Source organism: Carassius auratus, chromosome 4, assembly GCF_003368295.1.
Source record: "Carassius auratus strain Wakin chromosome 4, ASM336829v1, whole genome shotgun sequence".
Taxonomy (NCBI): domain Eukaryota; kingdom Metazoa; phylum Chordata; class Actinopteri; order Cypriniformes; family Cyprinidae; genus Carassius; species Carassius auratus.
In genome coordinates, this window is record NC_039246.1 from 12,615,246 (window position 1) to 12,629,918 (window position 14,673).

At 40.3% G+C, this 14,673-nt stretch overlaps 1 protein-coding gene across 9 annotated transcripts in view; it reads left to right on the forward strand.

The window, feature by feature from the left end:
• Nucleotides 1-14,433, forward strand: part of LOC113058811 (ELKS/Rab6-interacting/CAST family member 1-like) — a 190,847-nt gene extending 176,414 nt beyond the window's left edge. For all 9 annotated transcript variants that reach the window (XM_026227045.1, XM_026227054.1, XM_026227078.1 and 6 more), the window contains one exon: nt 8,555-14,433. In XM_026227045.1, coding sequence (XP_026082830.1) covers nt 8,555-8,692 — 138 coding nt within the window. In that variant the 3' untranslated portion in view covers nt 8,693-14,433. The remainder of the gene's footprint in view (nt 1-8,554) is intronic.
• The last annotated feature ends 240 nt before the right edge of the window (nt 14,434-14,673 follow it).

Here is a 14,673-nt window from a genome sequence, read left to right on the forward strand (position 1 = left end):
GGAGCTGTCAGTCTGTGGCGCTGCATTTCTGATGGCTTTATTTGCGTGTTCACATGCGACAAAACCCACACCATTCGCAGTCGTGGCATCTGTTTCTGATTGAACTTTGGCTTGGAAAAAGATACCGTGATGTATCCGACTCCTTCCTCTTTTTGCTTGCAGTCTAAGCCAGTAGGCAACCATATTACAAGTCTTACAGCTCATTCAGGGCCTATCAGGTTAATAAAAGGCGTTAAGGATTGAGAAGGGCTTTACAAAAGCGGGTTATTTTCCACAAATATTTAATAGCCTGTTGGGCTCTTTTAAAGGCCAAGTGCTTCCATGCTAACCATCGGGATGGTTTGTTTAGGGTGAGGCCCGTTCCATTAAGATCCGTTGCCATAGAAAACGATTGGCTCGTTGACGTTGCTGTTTTTCGTCTCCTACAAGCAGTGACATTTCACATAGCTCTGTCTCTTGTTCGTTAGCAATTGAGGATTCACAACAGTCCAGACATGATCATTAGGAGCAGCTAGGAAAGTTTGCGCCGCTTGGAGCCTGTGGAGGAATGTGGTTGTAATTTATCCCTATGCATCCTGAAGTCCTCGCAGCAGTTTGGGCTGAGTCATTGGAGGGAAAAAATACAAAAACGAAAAATATCTAAGCAGCACAAAAATCAAACCGGGCTTTCATCAACTTGTGGTGGGTGTTAACACTAAAGTTATTTCAATCTGTGTTTCGATCATGATTGCGTCCCTGACTTGACCACATACTTCGTAATATGTGCCCCACTCCGCTGAAGTCCTTCAGTCTCGTTCAAAGTTGCGGGCAGGGGTGCGACTCGTGTGTCCGCGTTCCCCCCTGAAACTCAATTACACTTGACTGATGGGGTGCACAGATCCGGCCGCAGATGAGGCAGAGGGCGGTTCCAATCAGATGCGGTCTCTATGCAGTTGCTTTTTATAAACGGCCACACCCCCTTCATTCTGATTGGCTCGTGTAGTTTGCAAAACAGAACTGGGTCTAGTCACATTGGGAGTGTTCTGTTCAGAAAGTGGGGGTGAAAATGAGGGAGAAATGGATGAAATGGTACATCAGGCTGCTAGGATGCTGTAAGTACAGTAAGATGATAAGCACGGGAAAGACAAACAGAGAAAGGGCGAGAGAGATCCCAGTTTAAGTGGCTCTTATAAAGCCGCAGAGGCTTCCTGCTCTAACGAGGAGGAAGTGGGGAAAGAGCTCGTCATGAGCTGAACACTATCCAAAGAGACCATTTTTAGAGATATGTTTGTGTGTCTGCTAAGAAGCTGGGAGAGCCAAGGGAAGGATAAGTAGAGAGCAAAGAGAGTAATGTAGAGTTTAGTCTAACAAAGATAAAGCAGATTTCAAAGATAGGAGGTTGTAGCTTAGCCACCCAACCGTAGCAGTCAGGATGGAGTGTAAATCTCTTCTTAAGACTCTCCATTAAGAGTTTGCTTTCAGAGACTTGCGCCTGCAGCTGGAGGAGGGACAAAGGCCGATGGTTTTATGCTTTTGTAATTTTATCCAAAGCCAATCCAGGTAGAGACTGTTTGACTGATGAGTAAAGCAGCCAACCCCAGTTTGTTCTGTCATTCAGGGTCAGGTTTATCTGAAAAGTTGCCACCACAAAAGAATGATAGATAAAACTCAAATAATTGTGCAGAAGCGTTGGTCCATGATAAGATGTCGAAGAAACACAAAAAAATAGCAAGAATCCTTGTAGATTTTGTCATTAGGATTTCTGTTCATCCAAAAGTATTGCTTTTGGTTATCTGGTTTACCTTTGGATACCTTTGTGCCTCCCAAGTGTCTTTCAGGTATTTGATGCATGTTTGCCATTGGCAAATACATCTGATCTTGAGTTTGTTCCCAGGTACACTGATGCACCTTTGAAGTTGTGTAAATACAATCAGATTAGAGCAATACGTGCAGTATGCATGTGTCCATGGGCAGTGTGCCATCCAAAGCAGTGACTACAGTTCATCTAGCTCATTCCTGTTGGAAAATAAGTGGTGTGGAAGGGGGTAAAACCTCCATCCAGGAGGTGTGTCTGGTTGGCAGAGGTAATGGCAGACAAGAACCAGCAGAAGAACACCAGAGGGGAGCATTTTAAGCTTGGCCTGGAAAGAAGAACCTTCAAGAAAGGAGCTTTGAGTGTGAAAAGTGGCGCAAGGTTTATTTTGAGGGGGATTTTCTTAAAAATGAGGAGAAAATAAGCTCCTCCTACTCCTGCAAAAGGAGTCATTGTTTTCTCTCAAAACACTGTAGCAGTGTCACATTTATGGGAAAGGCTAATGGCGTTATTTCGTTATGCAGATTTATTGAACAAAGTCTTGATTGCTTTAGCAGATGGCAGTCAAACTCCAGATCCCCCTTTACTTCACACTCTCTCTTTCTTTTTTGATTGGAGCTTGTTGGCCACGGCCTTGGATGCTTTTGATTGCCGTTTTTTTCTTAGCTATGGGATTGAGAACTTACTAGTTAACACTCCCCTTGTCCCACTAAATTGGAGGATCTGGATGAGTATATGTTGCAGAGATGAGGCGGTGTCATCCAGGGTGATGTGGAGAGCGGATTTGCTCGAAGGGATTGAGTTCAGCCGTTTGATCTCCATGTGCCACTCCAGGCGTAAATGTGCAGCCCAGCATTTGTTGAAACACATCCTCTCTGAGTCATCGTCAGTGCCGTCAGCACAGTCCAGACTCTCCTGTCATTGTCTGACTGTGATGGTCCGCTGCTGTGTTTGTTCTGCTCTCATTAATGTAGTTGTTGTTTATCAAGACAGGCGGAGGAGGCTGACCATACGCACACAACAACACCTGACAATAATCTGCAACGATAACACATGATAATGCGCTCCTTTCTCAACTGTTCCCTCATCTCTGTCTCTCATCTTCTCGACTTGCCTCATGTTTTCGGGTCAAGGCTGGTGTGGGGACAGATACAGATACTTTCTCTGTATGGAGTGCTATATCTTTTATCTTTATAGCTCTGTTTTTTGAGGATTTCTGCTAAGTACACACACAGTCATAAAACAGGAATTGATGGTCCTTTTGTCACACCGAGGAGCTGCTTCTTTATGTGTGTCTGTGCTGCTCCTGTTCAGTTTGTTCAGGTATTAGTTGCATATAACATTTTAAAGGAACTTTTATATTTAGTGCTTGTACAGCAATATGTTATGCTGTGTAAATCACTTTGGTTAAACATTCAGATCTCTTTGCAGCAAAGTTGGGATAACGCTTAGGACTCTTAAGAATGGAATACACAATGCAACTTTTGATTTTTACAGAATTTTTCACTGATTTGGAGTCTGGATGTGGTGCTAGATGACTAAAGTCAAAGACAATCTGCAGATTTTAGGTTGTTGTTGACAGATTTCTTAGAAATTCATAGTGTTTTCATTTTTTTTTTTTTTTTAGTTTCAAACTATGGTTCCATCCAGTATGAGGATATTAAATATGATTGATATGTTGAGCTGAATTTGAACACATATTGCTTTAATTTCTCATGCATCTCCTAGCAACGAGGCGCATGTTTCTGCATTTGTTGTGTTCTGGGTGATGTGAAAGTAGTGTGTGAACCTAAGTTGTTTACTGTATGATGCTCGGTTCTCTGTAAGCGTTTACAAAATTGGCAAGTGAAGGAAATCTAGTGCTCAGATTTATAAGTTGTGCTGTGTAGTCCAGCCTTTAATGTAACCATATTACTTTTAGGGAGTTATGAGTGTTACTTAATGTACGCAACATAAGTAATGTTGCTTCTCTTAATTTAATTCGTGAACTTGATGCATTTACATTGCATACATTTCATTGCATGCAAACTATGAGGAATAAACACTTATAAACTGCATAAAATACCTTTCAGAAAAACAACCACAAGCCAGGCATACTATAGATCCACGACTCTGGGAGAGAGTGAGAGAAAAAGTTAAGAAAACGTACCATTTATTACTTTACTAAAAAAATACTTGATTTTATGAGTCTAGAGAGTAGGACTGCATGATTTTGGGGGAAATTATTTTATTGAAAATTTGTCATTGATGCTAAATTCAAGAAAACAGTACTGTGATTCGCTCTGACACAGTGCATATATTTATTTAATTATCTCCCAGTCTTTTAGATTAATAATTACTCTAAACCATCTCACAGTTTTAATTTTATATCCATACTAGACAGAATCAGCCAACTTTAATGGTAAAATTTAGGGAGTGTATTCTAATCAGAGCTGAGCATGCTACACTCTTGTTGGTTGTTTAAAGCTCAAATTAGCCAAAAATAGAATAAATGACCAAGTACAGTATGTGATGTGTAAAATACTGTAAGCTTTCTGCAGGAGTAACATAATGATGTTACCATTAACATTGATTGCCAGCACCCCTAAATGTAGCATTGTCTTCACAAACTTCCACATGCCCACTCAATTCTTCAAGCCCTAGCAGGCCACACGTGTGGCAGCACTGGCCGCCCCCTGGCCAGTCTTTCCCTCTCCTCCAGTTCTCCACTGTCTGCTCTTAATGGAGCTTACAGCGGCGGCACTCTGCCAAACTGCGCCCTCACGCAGGCCCATACATCAGCCCCCGATGAGGCTCATTAACCCTCCTCTCATGACTCAATACACTCCTCCTCTTTCCCTCATTCGTTCGTCTCCATCACATCTTCGCTTTTCTCTTGGCCAGGCCAACGCGTCGGACTCCAGCCTCCCAGGAGTGTCGTCACAGGTGACGAGATCATGAGAAGTTCAATTGGGCCAGGGCAGCCCTCGCCTAATGACCCGACAGGTGATATCAGTGCTTTCTATTGATGTGCGATATTTTAGAATATGCCGTTTTTGAAGAATGTGTTAAAAAAAATGTATGACTTACAGAGCAGTGATAGACAGATATATTTTTATAGGTTTTTGATGTGATGATCTTCAGGCATTTGCATCAACTTGTACTAAAGTTGGTGCACTTTGAGAAAATATTATGCAAAATACGTGCTCATTTCATTTAGGCAACATTTGCATTTGGTAATGTATATATCGGCATTGTATTGGACACCAGCAACACTATAATTTCAGTATTGGCATCAGCCAATCATTCGATGCATGTTTTCATCTACATCTTTGCCTTATGAAATTGGACTTCTCAAATAGCCATTTTGTCCTCCTTGCATAGCTTTTTGTCACTGTTTTGCATTATTAAGCCCTCTTAATTCCTGACCAGGTCTGAAATCCATGATTTGATCAGTTCCTTTGCTCAGTCTTTGCTCAGAGGCCCTGAGATGGAAACACTCAAACCCTGTGAGCGCCTAGCATCACATTAGCACTAGCTGTGTGGCTCGTGAAGGGCGGGACTTCTCTTCCCAGCATGTTTGCCCTACCGTTGTGCAAACACCCGTCTGACGGATCGCTCCGCCTGCCCCCGGTGACCCGCCGTGGCATGTTTTGATTCATTAATTATGAAATAGTTGCAAGTTCCAAACCTACACAAAAACACACATGAAAGGGAAACATATTTTATGATGTATGAATTTTACTTCCAGTTATTGTTACAGATGTCTTTATCATTAACCTTGTTAAAGCTGGCGTTCATAGGCCAGGAGAGCCAAAGAAAATACTTTTGTGGGTTTTTGTGAAATATTCCACTTTCTATGGGCTTTGGTTCAGTGGCTCGTGTTCAAATCCGAAAAGCAATTTAAAAGCGTTACAGTGCCACAAAACACTGATTGTCCAGACAGGGCCAAACAGAGGCCACGGACGGGGACCCGGGACAGTCTGGGTTCAATGGGATCTTAGTCAGAGACTGTGTGTGTGTTTAAAAGTGTAATAGTGCAGTTGATACACTGCAAAGAAAAAAACAATTAATCATATACTTAATATTCTCTTGTTTTTTGATTAAAAGGGTCTATTATGCTCTTTTACAAGGGGGTGTACAAGTACAGGCTCTCATACTAGGTTGTTCGAAAAACATAATTTTTCACATATTTTATATTAATACAACACCTCTCTCTTCAGTCTGGCATGAACGGCTCAAATAGTTCCCATATTAAATGAAGGCCCGCCTTCTGCAATACGAAATGTGCTGTGATTGGTATGTGTCGTGATTGACAGCACTCGGCGCCTGGCCAGGAAATGTCATGCCCCTTACCACAGTCGCCTGCTGCGAGCTTCAGTTGTAAATATTGCTTCAAAATCAAATCAATTTGAGCGCGATTTAAACCCGGTGTTTGTAACCAAAGTTGGTCTGCTTTGGGAAAGCTAGCTTATCTCTGACATTAGTGATAACTATTGAGCTTTGTAACTTTGCAGATCTTTTTTTATGCTCATACAGCAACATTACAGACTAACTCATGCTGAAAAAGTGAAAAAGCATAATAGCGCCCCTTTAAAAAATTCTAAACTTATCTATTGCATAAGACAGCTTTATAGATTATATATAGCATCAATTTTACCTCCCTTTCAGTGTTTCTTTACTTAGTATTTTGGCATATTAATTATGTTTTCATCTACCGGTAAATGTCTAGCAGTCTTTATTACATTACCAAACTTAAACCCATTGCACAAACTTCCGCTGATTTTTCTCTAAAATCAGCAAAGGAAATGCAAAAAAAAGTTTCCTTGGCCTGCCACTGGGTAAGTAAAATAAACACAACGATTACATTCTCGATTATCAGACAATGATGATCTTAGAATCTTATGCTAGTTTATTATCTTATGCAATTTTGCTTCTCAAGTTCTTATTTTAAAGATCTTTAAATATTTTTCCTGGAGAACAAGATAAAAATTGTGATTACGGTAATTGATAATCCACGCACATGCTTCAGCTCCCTTTATTAATCATTTCCTTCCCTCTTTGTCTCACAGTGTTTGAATAATTAGTCCTCTTGATGAGAGTATATTTTTGTCTTTTTAAATCATTTGAAAGAAAATAAACTGTCTGCTGGCCACATTAGCATCTGCTTCCCGTGTGCCACAGCGTGTGTGTGTGTGTGTGTGTGTTTTAGTAAGTTAAGAGGCACCTGCTCCTGCCGTGGCATATTTCCTGGCGTGCTTGGCATTGCCAGTGCCCAGGAATCCCCCTTCTCTCCTCTCATTTCTCCACATCCCATAGCCAAACCTCTACGGAAATCATTTGGAAAAAGGATTTGAGCATTAAAGATAACCACACCTGTGATTATCATTAGACAGAGGTGCTGTAAAATGTTAAATCCCTCTCTTTAGTTTAAGTTTCTTTTAATGAGCGGAAAATTAAACCTTTCGGGCAAATTCCAAGTGTTGAATTTTATATGACGATTTAAAAAAGTGCTCGGTGAGGTGATTTGTTTTCAGTAGTGTTTTAAGGGCTAGACGAGAGAGACAGAGAGGTAAGTGGGGGAGAGGCGAGGGGTCTCCATCATCACATGTCTGCGCTCTCAATCAGCCCCACAATTCCCTCATTTCTCATTTTTTGTCAGTTTGATTCGTTAGACTCTGTTCTCTGTGGGCTATTTAATAGTGCTCTGGATGCTTGTTACCCCTGAGTATTTAACGCCTGAGAAGAGTGGAACCAGTGTGCTGGATGGTGCATCACTGTTTGTCAATCTTGCTCTATTATATGTAAGGGATAATGTAGATCCAGCCGGTTGTTCTCACAGAATAAACCCAGACACTGAAGCTCTTGATCACCCTGTCGGGGTTTATTCTGCGAGAACAACCGGCTGGATCTACATTATCACGTTTATTACATGGCTACTTGCCACATAAGTAAATAATTCGATGCAAAATATTGATTTGAGTTGAAATATTTGAACGCAAAGCTTCGTGAAGACAGCAGTTGCAAGCAAGCGGCAAGTTCAAACTAAACGGACATTTAAAGGAAATGTATTTATTTATTACACAACATTTCACCACAAAATAATTAAAGCAATAAAAGAATTAAGAAAATTAAAAATATATATAGTTTTACCTTACCAGTTAGTTAGTTCTCTTATAATCCATTACAATGTACAAAACAATCATAGTAAAATAGCAGCAGCTACGTTTGTATGAAACGGGAGCGAGTCTGTGATACCAAGATGGCTTAATTAAACAATTGTACACCATTCTGAATCAAGTTTTAATATTTTATTAGCTAAACAAACACAAAGCTTCCAACAAGAAAAAATTGTTCGAGCAAGAGTACAGTGCCGGTCGCTGTCACGACTGACCAATCAGAATCAAGTATTCCACAGAGCCGTGTAATGATAAACAATAAGGCACTGAAGTCTGTGTGATATTATTTTGTCGAGGTTGAGAGGTGTGGTAGTACTTTACAGTAAGGTTCCATTTGTTAACATTAGTTAATTACTGCATATTAGTTGACATTAACTAACAATGGAAAATACCTCCAACCATTATCAGGTTCACATTTTTTGACTCCAGAACTCTATGCAGCAACACATTTGTGGAATATTATGTGTACTCTGCAGCCAAATTGGACATGAGTAATAAAGTGTTTATATAGCAGACGGCAAAGCTCAGAAATAGAATGATTTAGGAGTATGGGTCTAAAAAATGTAATATTAACAAGCACTTTTGTTTCTCTCTGGTTCCTCAGCTGGAATCCGAGCTGGAGCAGTGTGAACGAGAGAGTGCCGAACTACAGGAATACGCAAACTCCGTCCTGCAACAGATTGCTGATCACTGCCCGGACATCCTGGAACAAGTGGTCAACGCTCTGGAGGAGTCCTGCTGACCGGACCAGAACCAGGAGCTCACTCTTCCTGCTTCTCCTTCCCTTTCCTCTGTGTTTCACTTGATTTCACAGAATGCCAGCACACAGACACCTGCATGCACAAATCAAAGGACAGACACATACGGGAAAGACTGACAGCTCACAAGTCAAGGGTGTGCGAATGGTGGGCTTTCCTTCTGCCATCCCCTACCACCACATTCATCCCCTCCGCACCTTCAGAATCCCGTTTACACTCACATAAACATGGGGAAGGAGAAACCGGCAGGGAAGCTTAGTATTATAAGACATGTTCACTCATTTAGTTAAACCCGTCCTGCGGGAGGTGAAGTTCTCTCTGTGAGGGTCAGGAAATAGTCTCCTTATCTTGATATACACTATTGCCACAGCTTTTAAAAGCTGCAGGATTTTGAAACCGTTTTGAAGCAATTTAGATTTTTTTTTTCCCTCCCTCCTCCTCCCTTTTTTCTAGATGCTTTGTTACTGACGTTAAATTATGGGTCATTCGCGCAGGGCAAAACTCCTGCACTCTCGAACCATCTGGTTTCACTCAAAACTTGGTTAATGCTCTGGTTGTGCCAGCAGGCAGTCCGTGCGGACTTAAACATACTTTTACTATCGAAGTCAGTAGCGGGTTTAGTTTACTGCAACCCCCACCATCTGGGAATTTACTATTGACTTGGTTACTGGCCGATTTCCTCCCCAAGTCTCGTTCATAAAAGTTACGAAACGGACAATATGGGTAATGTTATCCCGTATGCACCTGTCACCAGCTAAAGAAACCACAGCCCTGGTTTGTGTCTGTTAAAGGTGAGAGGAAGAAAATTATTTGCCTTGGAAGTTGTAGGTTTATTGCTGCTAACATTTGTCTTTGCATGTGGCAGGTTTGGTTTGCTCGTGTTTTTCTATAGCTCTCTGATGATGCCGAGGGCGGTAAAACAGAGGGTGTATTACCGACGCAGATGTTGTGGACGCAGAAGTGCCTCATCATCAGAGAGCAGCTGCCACACATCACTGGAATAGGAAAATAGGCACCTATCACTCATTCCGTACTTCGAAAACTATGTGGTCTCACACTGGGATGAAGACTGGCGGTAGTTTCTCAGTTTGCTAATTTTCCGAAGCAAAGAGTCAGAGACTACAAGGTTTTTCTTGATGGATAAGGTCAAATATAAGTAGCTGTTTAGATACCCTCTTGCTTTATTCCTCTGTCTTTTTTGGATCAGTTGTTTTTTGCGGTTGCTTTCGGAGATATCATCGAGCTTTGATCCCAAGCATCTTGCATGTCCCATCATGCTCCTGTCTTTTTCTTTGCTTGGCTTCATATCATCATCCTCAGACCCGGGCGTCTCTGTTAGCACAACCGGCAGGTGTATCCTCTTTCACTTTATGGTTATATGGGTCTATATCTGTTGGAATTGGGTGTCCCTTTTTGGAGTGATAAGATGCAACCTCGTTCAACTTGTGATAAAGGTGTTCGGCTTTTGCTTTAAAGTCCAGAGTCGACTTCCCCTCTGGATGACACTGGGCGTAACGTGCCCTCTGCTCTTCTCTCTCTGTATCTCCTCATCACTCCCTCATTCATGCCTGTGTGTAGTTTATTGCTCTGACCTGCTGTGTTGTGTTAGTCATACTCCTCTCTGCACGATAAGCCCGACAGACAAGACAAACAGCACGAGATCAGAGCGAATAGAACCATCTCTCTATCACCATACCACCTCTCCTCATGCCCAAACGCACTGGTTTTGAAGGAACCTGCCACGATGTTTTGGGGCAAAACATTCGCTTTACCCTGACTTGATTGCACTGTGTGTCTCTCTGATCTAGTAGCTGTAACTACTACTAGTATATTGTTCTCCAGAGGTTCATGTTTGTTTGTCTCTGTGAATGATTTAGACTAAAAGACGGGTTTACGTATTTGGGTGAATTTCATAAAAATGCATTCAGGTTACATTGTTCGCCAAAATCATCAGAAATTATATATTGCAAAAAATGAAGCTACATTATTTTCATTAAAACTAAGCACATTTTCCCTAAAAGTTCTGAAGGCATTTAAATTAAGTATTATTATTATTATTTTATATAGCTTTATTATTAGTATTATTTTAATTCATATTCTTCTTAATCATATTTTTCATGAGATTCTGATTACAAAGAAAATGCTGTGTTACAGTTTTAAAGAAATCTCCAAAAATCCAAAATAAAAGTTAAATAAATGTAAAACATTTTATTTAAATTTGCATAAATGAAGGTCAGTCAAATAAACACTAACTTAAAGTAAATAACTTTAAATATTTTTCACCATTTTACCATATTTTTTTTTTTTTTTTTTGCATTATGGTAATGGGAATTTAAAATGTGCTTAATTGTCATGAAACACACAAAATATAATTTTATGTTTCCCGTGTAGTTATGAGATTCACCATATTGCATCTAAAATTTACTAAAGCTTAATGTGGCAATGTGGAGCCACTTTAGCAACGTATTCCCATGCACACATGTCAAGCCAAGAAAACATCCGTCGGCGTGCCATTCTCACCCTTGGCATCTTATTGCATATCTACAAAGCCTTTTATGGTTTTAATTACAGCTGATGGACTTCCTCATGAGGACATAAATGTGACAAGCAGCTCTTTTGGGCTTATAAAATCAAAAAGCTGATTGATGACGTCCATCCTGTTTTTCATCTCTGTCGCTTTCTTCCCGTCTGCTATCTCATTCACGCACAAACACAGTTTTGGCCGTCACCCGTGGGTCTCTGAAATCTGGGGCTCGGTTATCTTCACTGTGGCTAAATCTCCCCGCTTAGACTAAACACAGACCCCTCGCACACACACACTCACTATCACAGGCCCTCTCGCGATTTATGTCCTTCAGTACAGGAGCTGGCCTCTCAGCGCAGAGCACTCCAGAGAATTCCCTAAGAAAACAAAAAGAAGGAACGCTGTGATAAGCGGGAGCAGATCAGAGAAAGAATGACCCAGCGCTCTGCAAAGGGTGTTATTGTGTTTTGAGTGAGTGTCTCTCTGGAGCTCTGGTATTTCTGTGATTGCTGGTTATAGGCCGACCTAATCACACAGAAGAGTATGGAAATTCCCTGCAGGCTTTGGATCGCTCCGTGTGTCTCAATGATTCCTCCTTGTGTTTTTGAGGAATTACAGAGATCTACACCAGCGCTCTCTGCTCAGAAGCTAATTACCAATACTACGGATATTCAGTAGCACTTTGTATGAAGCCTGTATCTATTACAGTATTTTGAGTGCAGATTCATTCACTGCTTAGCCAGGTTAACAACTTTAACGACTATAATGAAATCTGGTGTTGATACTGTGTTGTTGTTTTTAAAAGGGAGTAACCATTAGATAATTATTATAGTGCATTAAAGCAGTTGTATTATAAGGAATTAAGAATGCATTGTATTAGCGAAATTGGGCCACTTTTTGATCTTGAAGATGGAAACCAGGCCAATTCTGTTTGTATGATGCATTAGAACACCCCATGTACCTGAATTCACTCTGTGTAATCTCCTATATAACCCTATACAGGCTTCATAGAAGTGCTTAGAATTTTTTTAAACATACGTTTCACTATTTTATTTTTTGCAGACCACTCTTGTTAATTTATAGGAGCAGCTCATAGGATGTGGTCAGCTGACTTTCCATACCGTTTGGCTTTTTACATCTACCTGGCTTAAAACTGCGTTCAGCCATGAGTGTGAATGAGCATGAGGTGTTGCTTCATGTTTTAGTATGAACATTTTTCATCCTCATTAAACTCACCGAGGCATGTCTGTGGAGGGAGAGAGAGAAAGAGCAAGAGAGAGGCTGTAAGGGCCCGACTTATTTTCCATTCGCTGTCAAGATTTTTATTCAACCCTATTTTGCCCTAAAACATGAGACATTTATCATAGTGTCTACTTAAATGCTTCACAAAATGGATTACATCATGTTGCACGTCCCATAATTCTTAGTGTTAATCAGTGATCCTGAGTTTTGTCATACAGATGTTATAGTCGTCTTTAATTGGTTACTGAAGAACTGTGAGAACACTGCCAGAGACGTCTCATACACACAGAAATCTCTATTTATATATGTCCATGGTTGGACCTAGACTTAGTTGAACAATTTGCACAAGCGTCTGGGGAAGAGAATATATCCGTCTGAACAAAATGGCTGCAGCTATTAAAAAAAAAAAAAAAGAAAAAAAATGAACCAGTAACCCTAACTTTTGTCTTGAAATAAAAATTAAAGAAAAATCAAAGCCTTTCTAAGTGTCAAATCAAAGCTGTTAACAAAGATTTTCAAAATTGTTACCATGTGGTTGATGATGTATTGTTGCTATCTCTCCTCGCATCTTGATTCCAGCTCATCTTACAGTCATTTTTTTTTTTCAGTCCTTGATAGCGTGTGTGTGATTACGATGTTATACAACTGCATTACAAAACCTGTATATCTATTATTGGGCTTGGAGAAACATCCGTGACCGTGTTTCGAGTTGGCTGAGGGATGCCAAGACCTTTGCTTGAGAACTGTGATTCTAATAGCACTCCGGGTTGCTGGGAAGTCAGTCTTATTTTAGATTAGCATCATTCGTACATTTTCAGGAGATAATAACCGTGTTGTGTTGAACGTTTCGGTCAGATGATCAGCATCACTTGACACGAATGCCTCATTTTTTTGTTCGTAGTAATTTATCACACGCGTAAACACACTTAAAGTTTTTATGGCGTCCTAAGTAGATTGCCTATTAAATTGTTTACTTATTAACTCATCTTGAATAGTCATTATTTACCCAAACGGTCCGTCAACACGTCCACATTTTTCATGCATTACTTCCCTCCACTTAGCTTGATGGACTGAGACTGTTTAAAGCACGAAACCACATAAAACATCCTCTGAAGGATTTGGCAAGTTTATGTCTGACTTTCCGTTCTCCATCTGAGTGAATTCCGTGCCAAATGAAGCTAGTCTGCTCTAGAAAGTGCCACAAATAATAACCTGCCTGTCGTTCATCAGCAACCAAAGCCAGGTCACGTGACCTTTTACTGTTTATATCATGTTTGCATTATATTTAAACCTTTAAACCTTAATTGACACAATAAAAGGTCAAAGCGAAAGCAGGCCTGCTGTGCTCGCTTAGCTGCTGGAGTCCAGCTAGATGAAACACCAGAACGGACACCTTTATTTAGTGTCTAATAGATTTATTCCAGTGTCTGAGTTGAATGAAGCAGCATTACTCACAAGGACCTAATCTTCATTTCGACTCAGAACTGTGTATGTGGTAACATAGTCGTTTTCCAGACTGTTAAAAAGTTCTGTGTGCCTATGTGAGAGAATATGTCAGGCTTGTAGTTGGCACTTCTTATATTTTTTCCCTCTGGAAATTTGTCCGAATAAAGTGTCAGACCTCAGTATCACCCCATCCACATCATGTCCTCTTGGCTCCAGCAACCCTGCCTTCTGTTACAGCAAGGGTCTATCTTTTCAAATGATTCATGCTGTTTTTCTACACAGTACACAGAAACACTGTCAAGGAGGATTCTCTGCCTTTCCCCTTTAATTTAATGAAGAAAAATAAATGGAAAAATGTCAACCTAATCCCAAAGCTGGTCATCTTTCATGTTTTTTTTGTTTTTTTTTTGTGATATTTTCATGTTCACAAAAAAATACTGCCTTATGTCCGTGTGGAAAAGATAAAAGATTTCTGTAAAAGAAAATGAAAAATAAAAAGGCGTATTGTATTCATCTTTTGCCTTTGTATGTTTATAAACTCTTTCATTCAGTCCTTTTTGTGTTTGAGCATTTTCTGTCAACTACAATGCATTATTATTCGTACCGTTCTTTGTTACAAATCTATTGTGCTGCCTACCTCAACTGCATCTGAAGGCAACAAATCGGCAAAAGATAAAATTCTGTCTATATTTTTTAAGATACTTTGTTTGTCATAAAACGCAGTATCACATGTATCCTTGTGAACAAGATGGT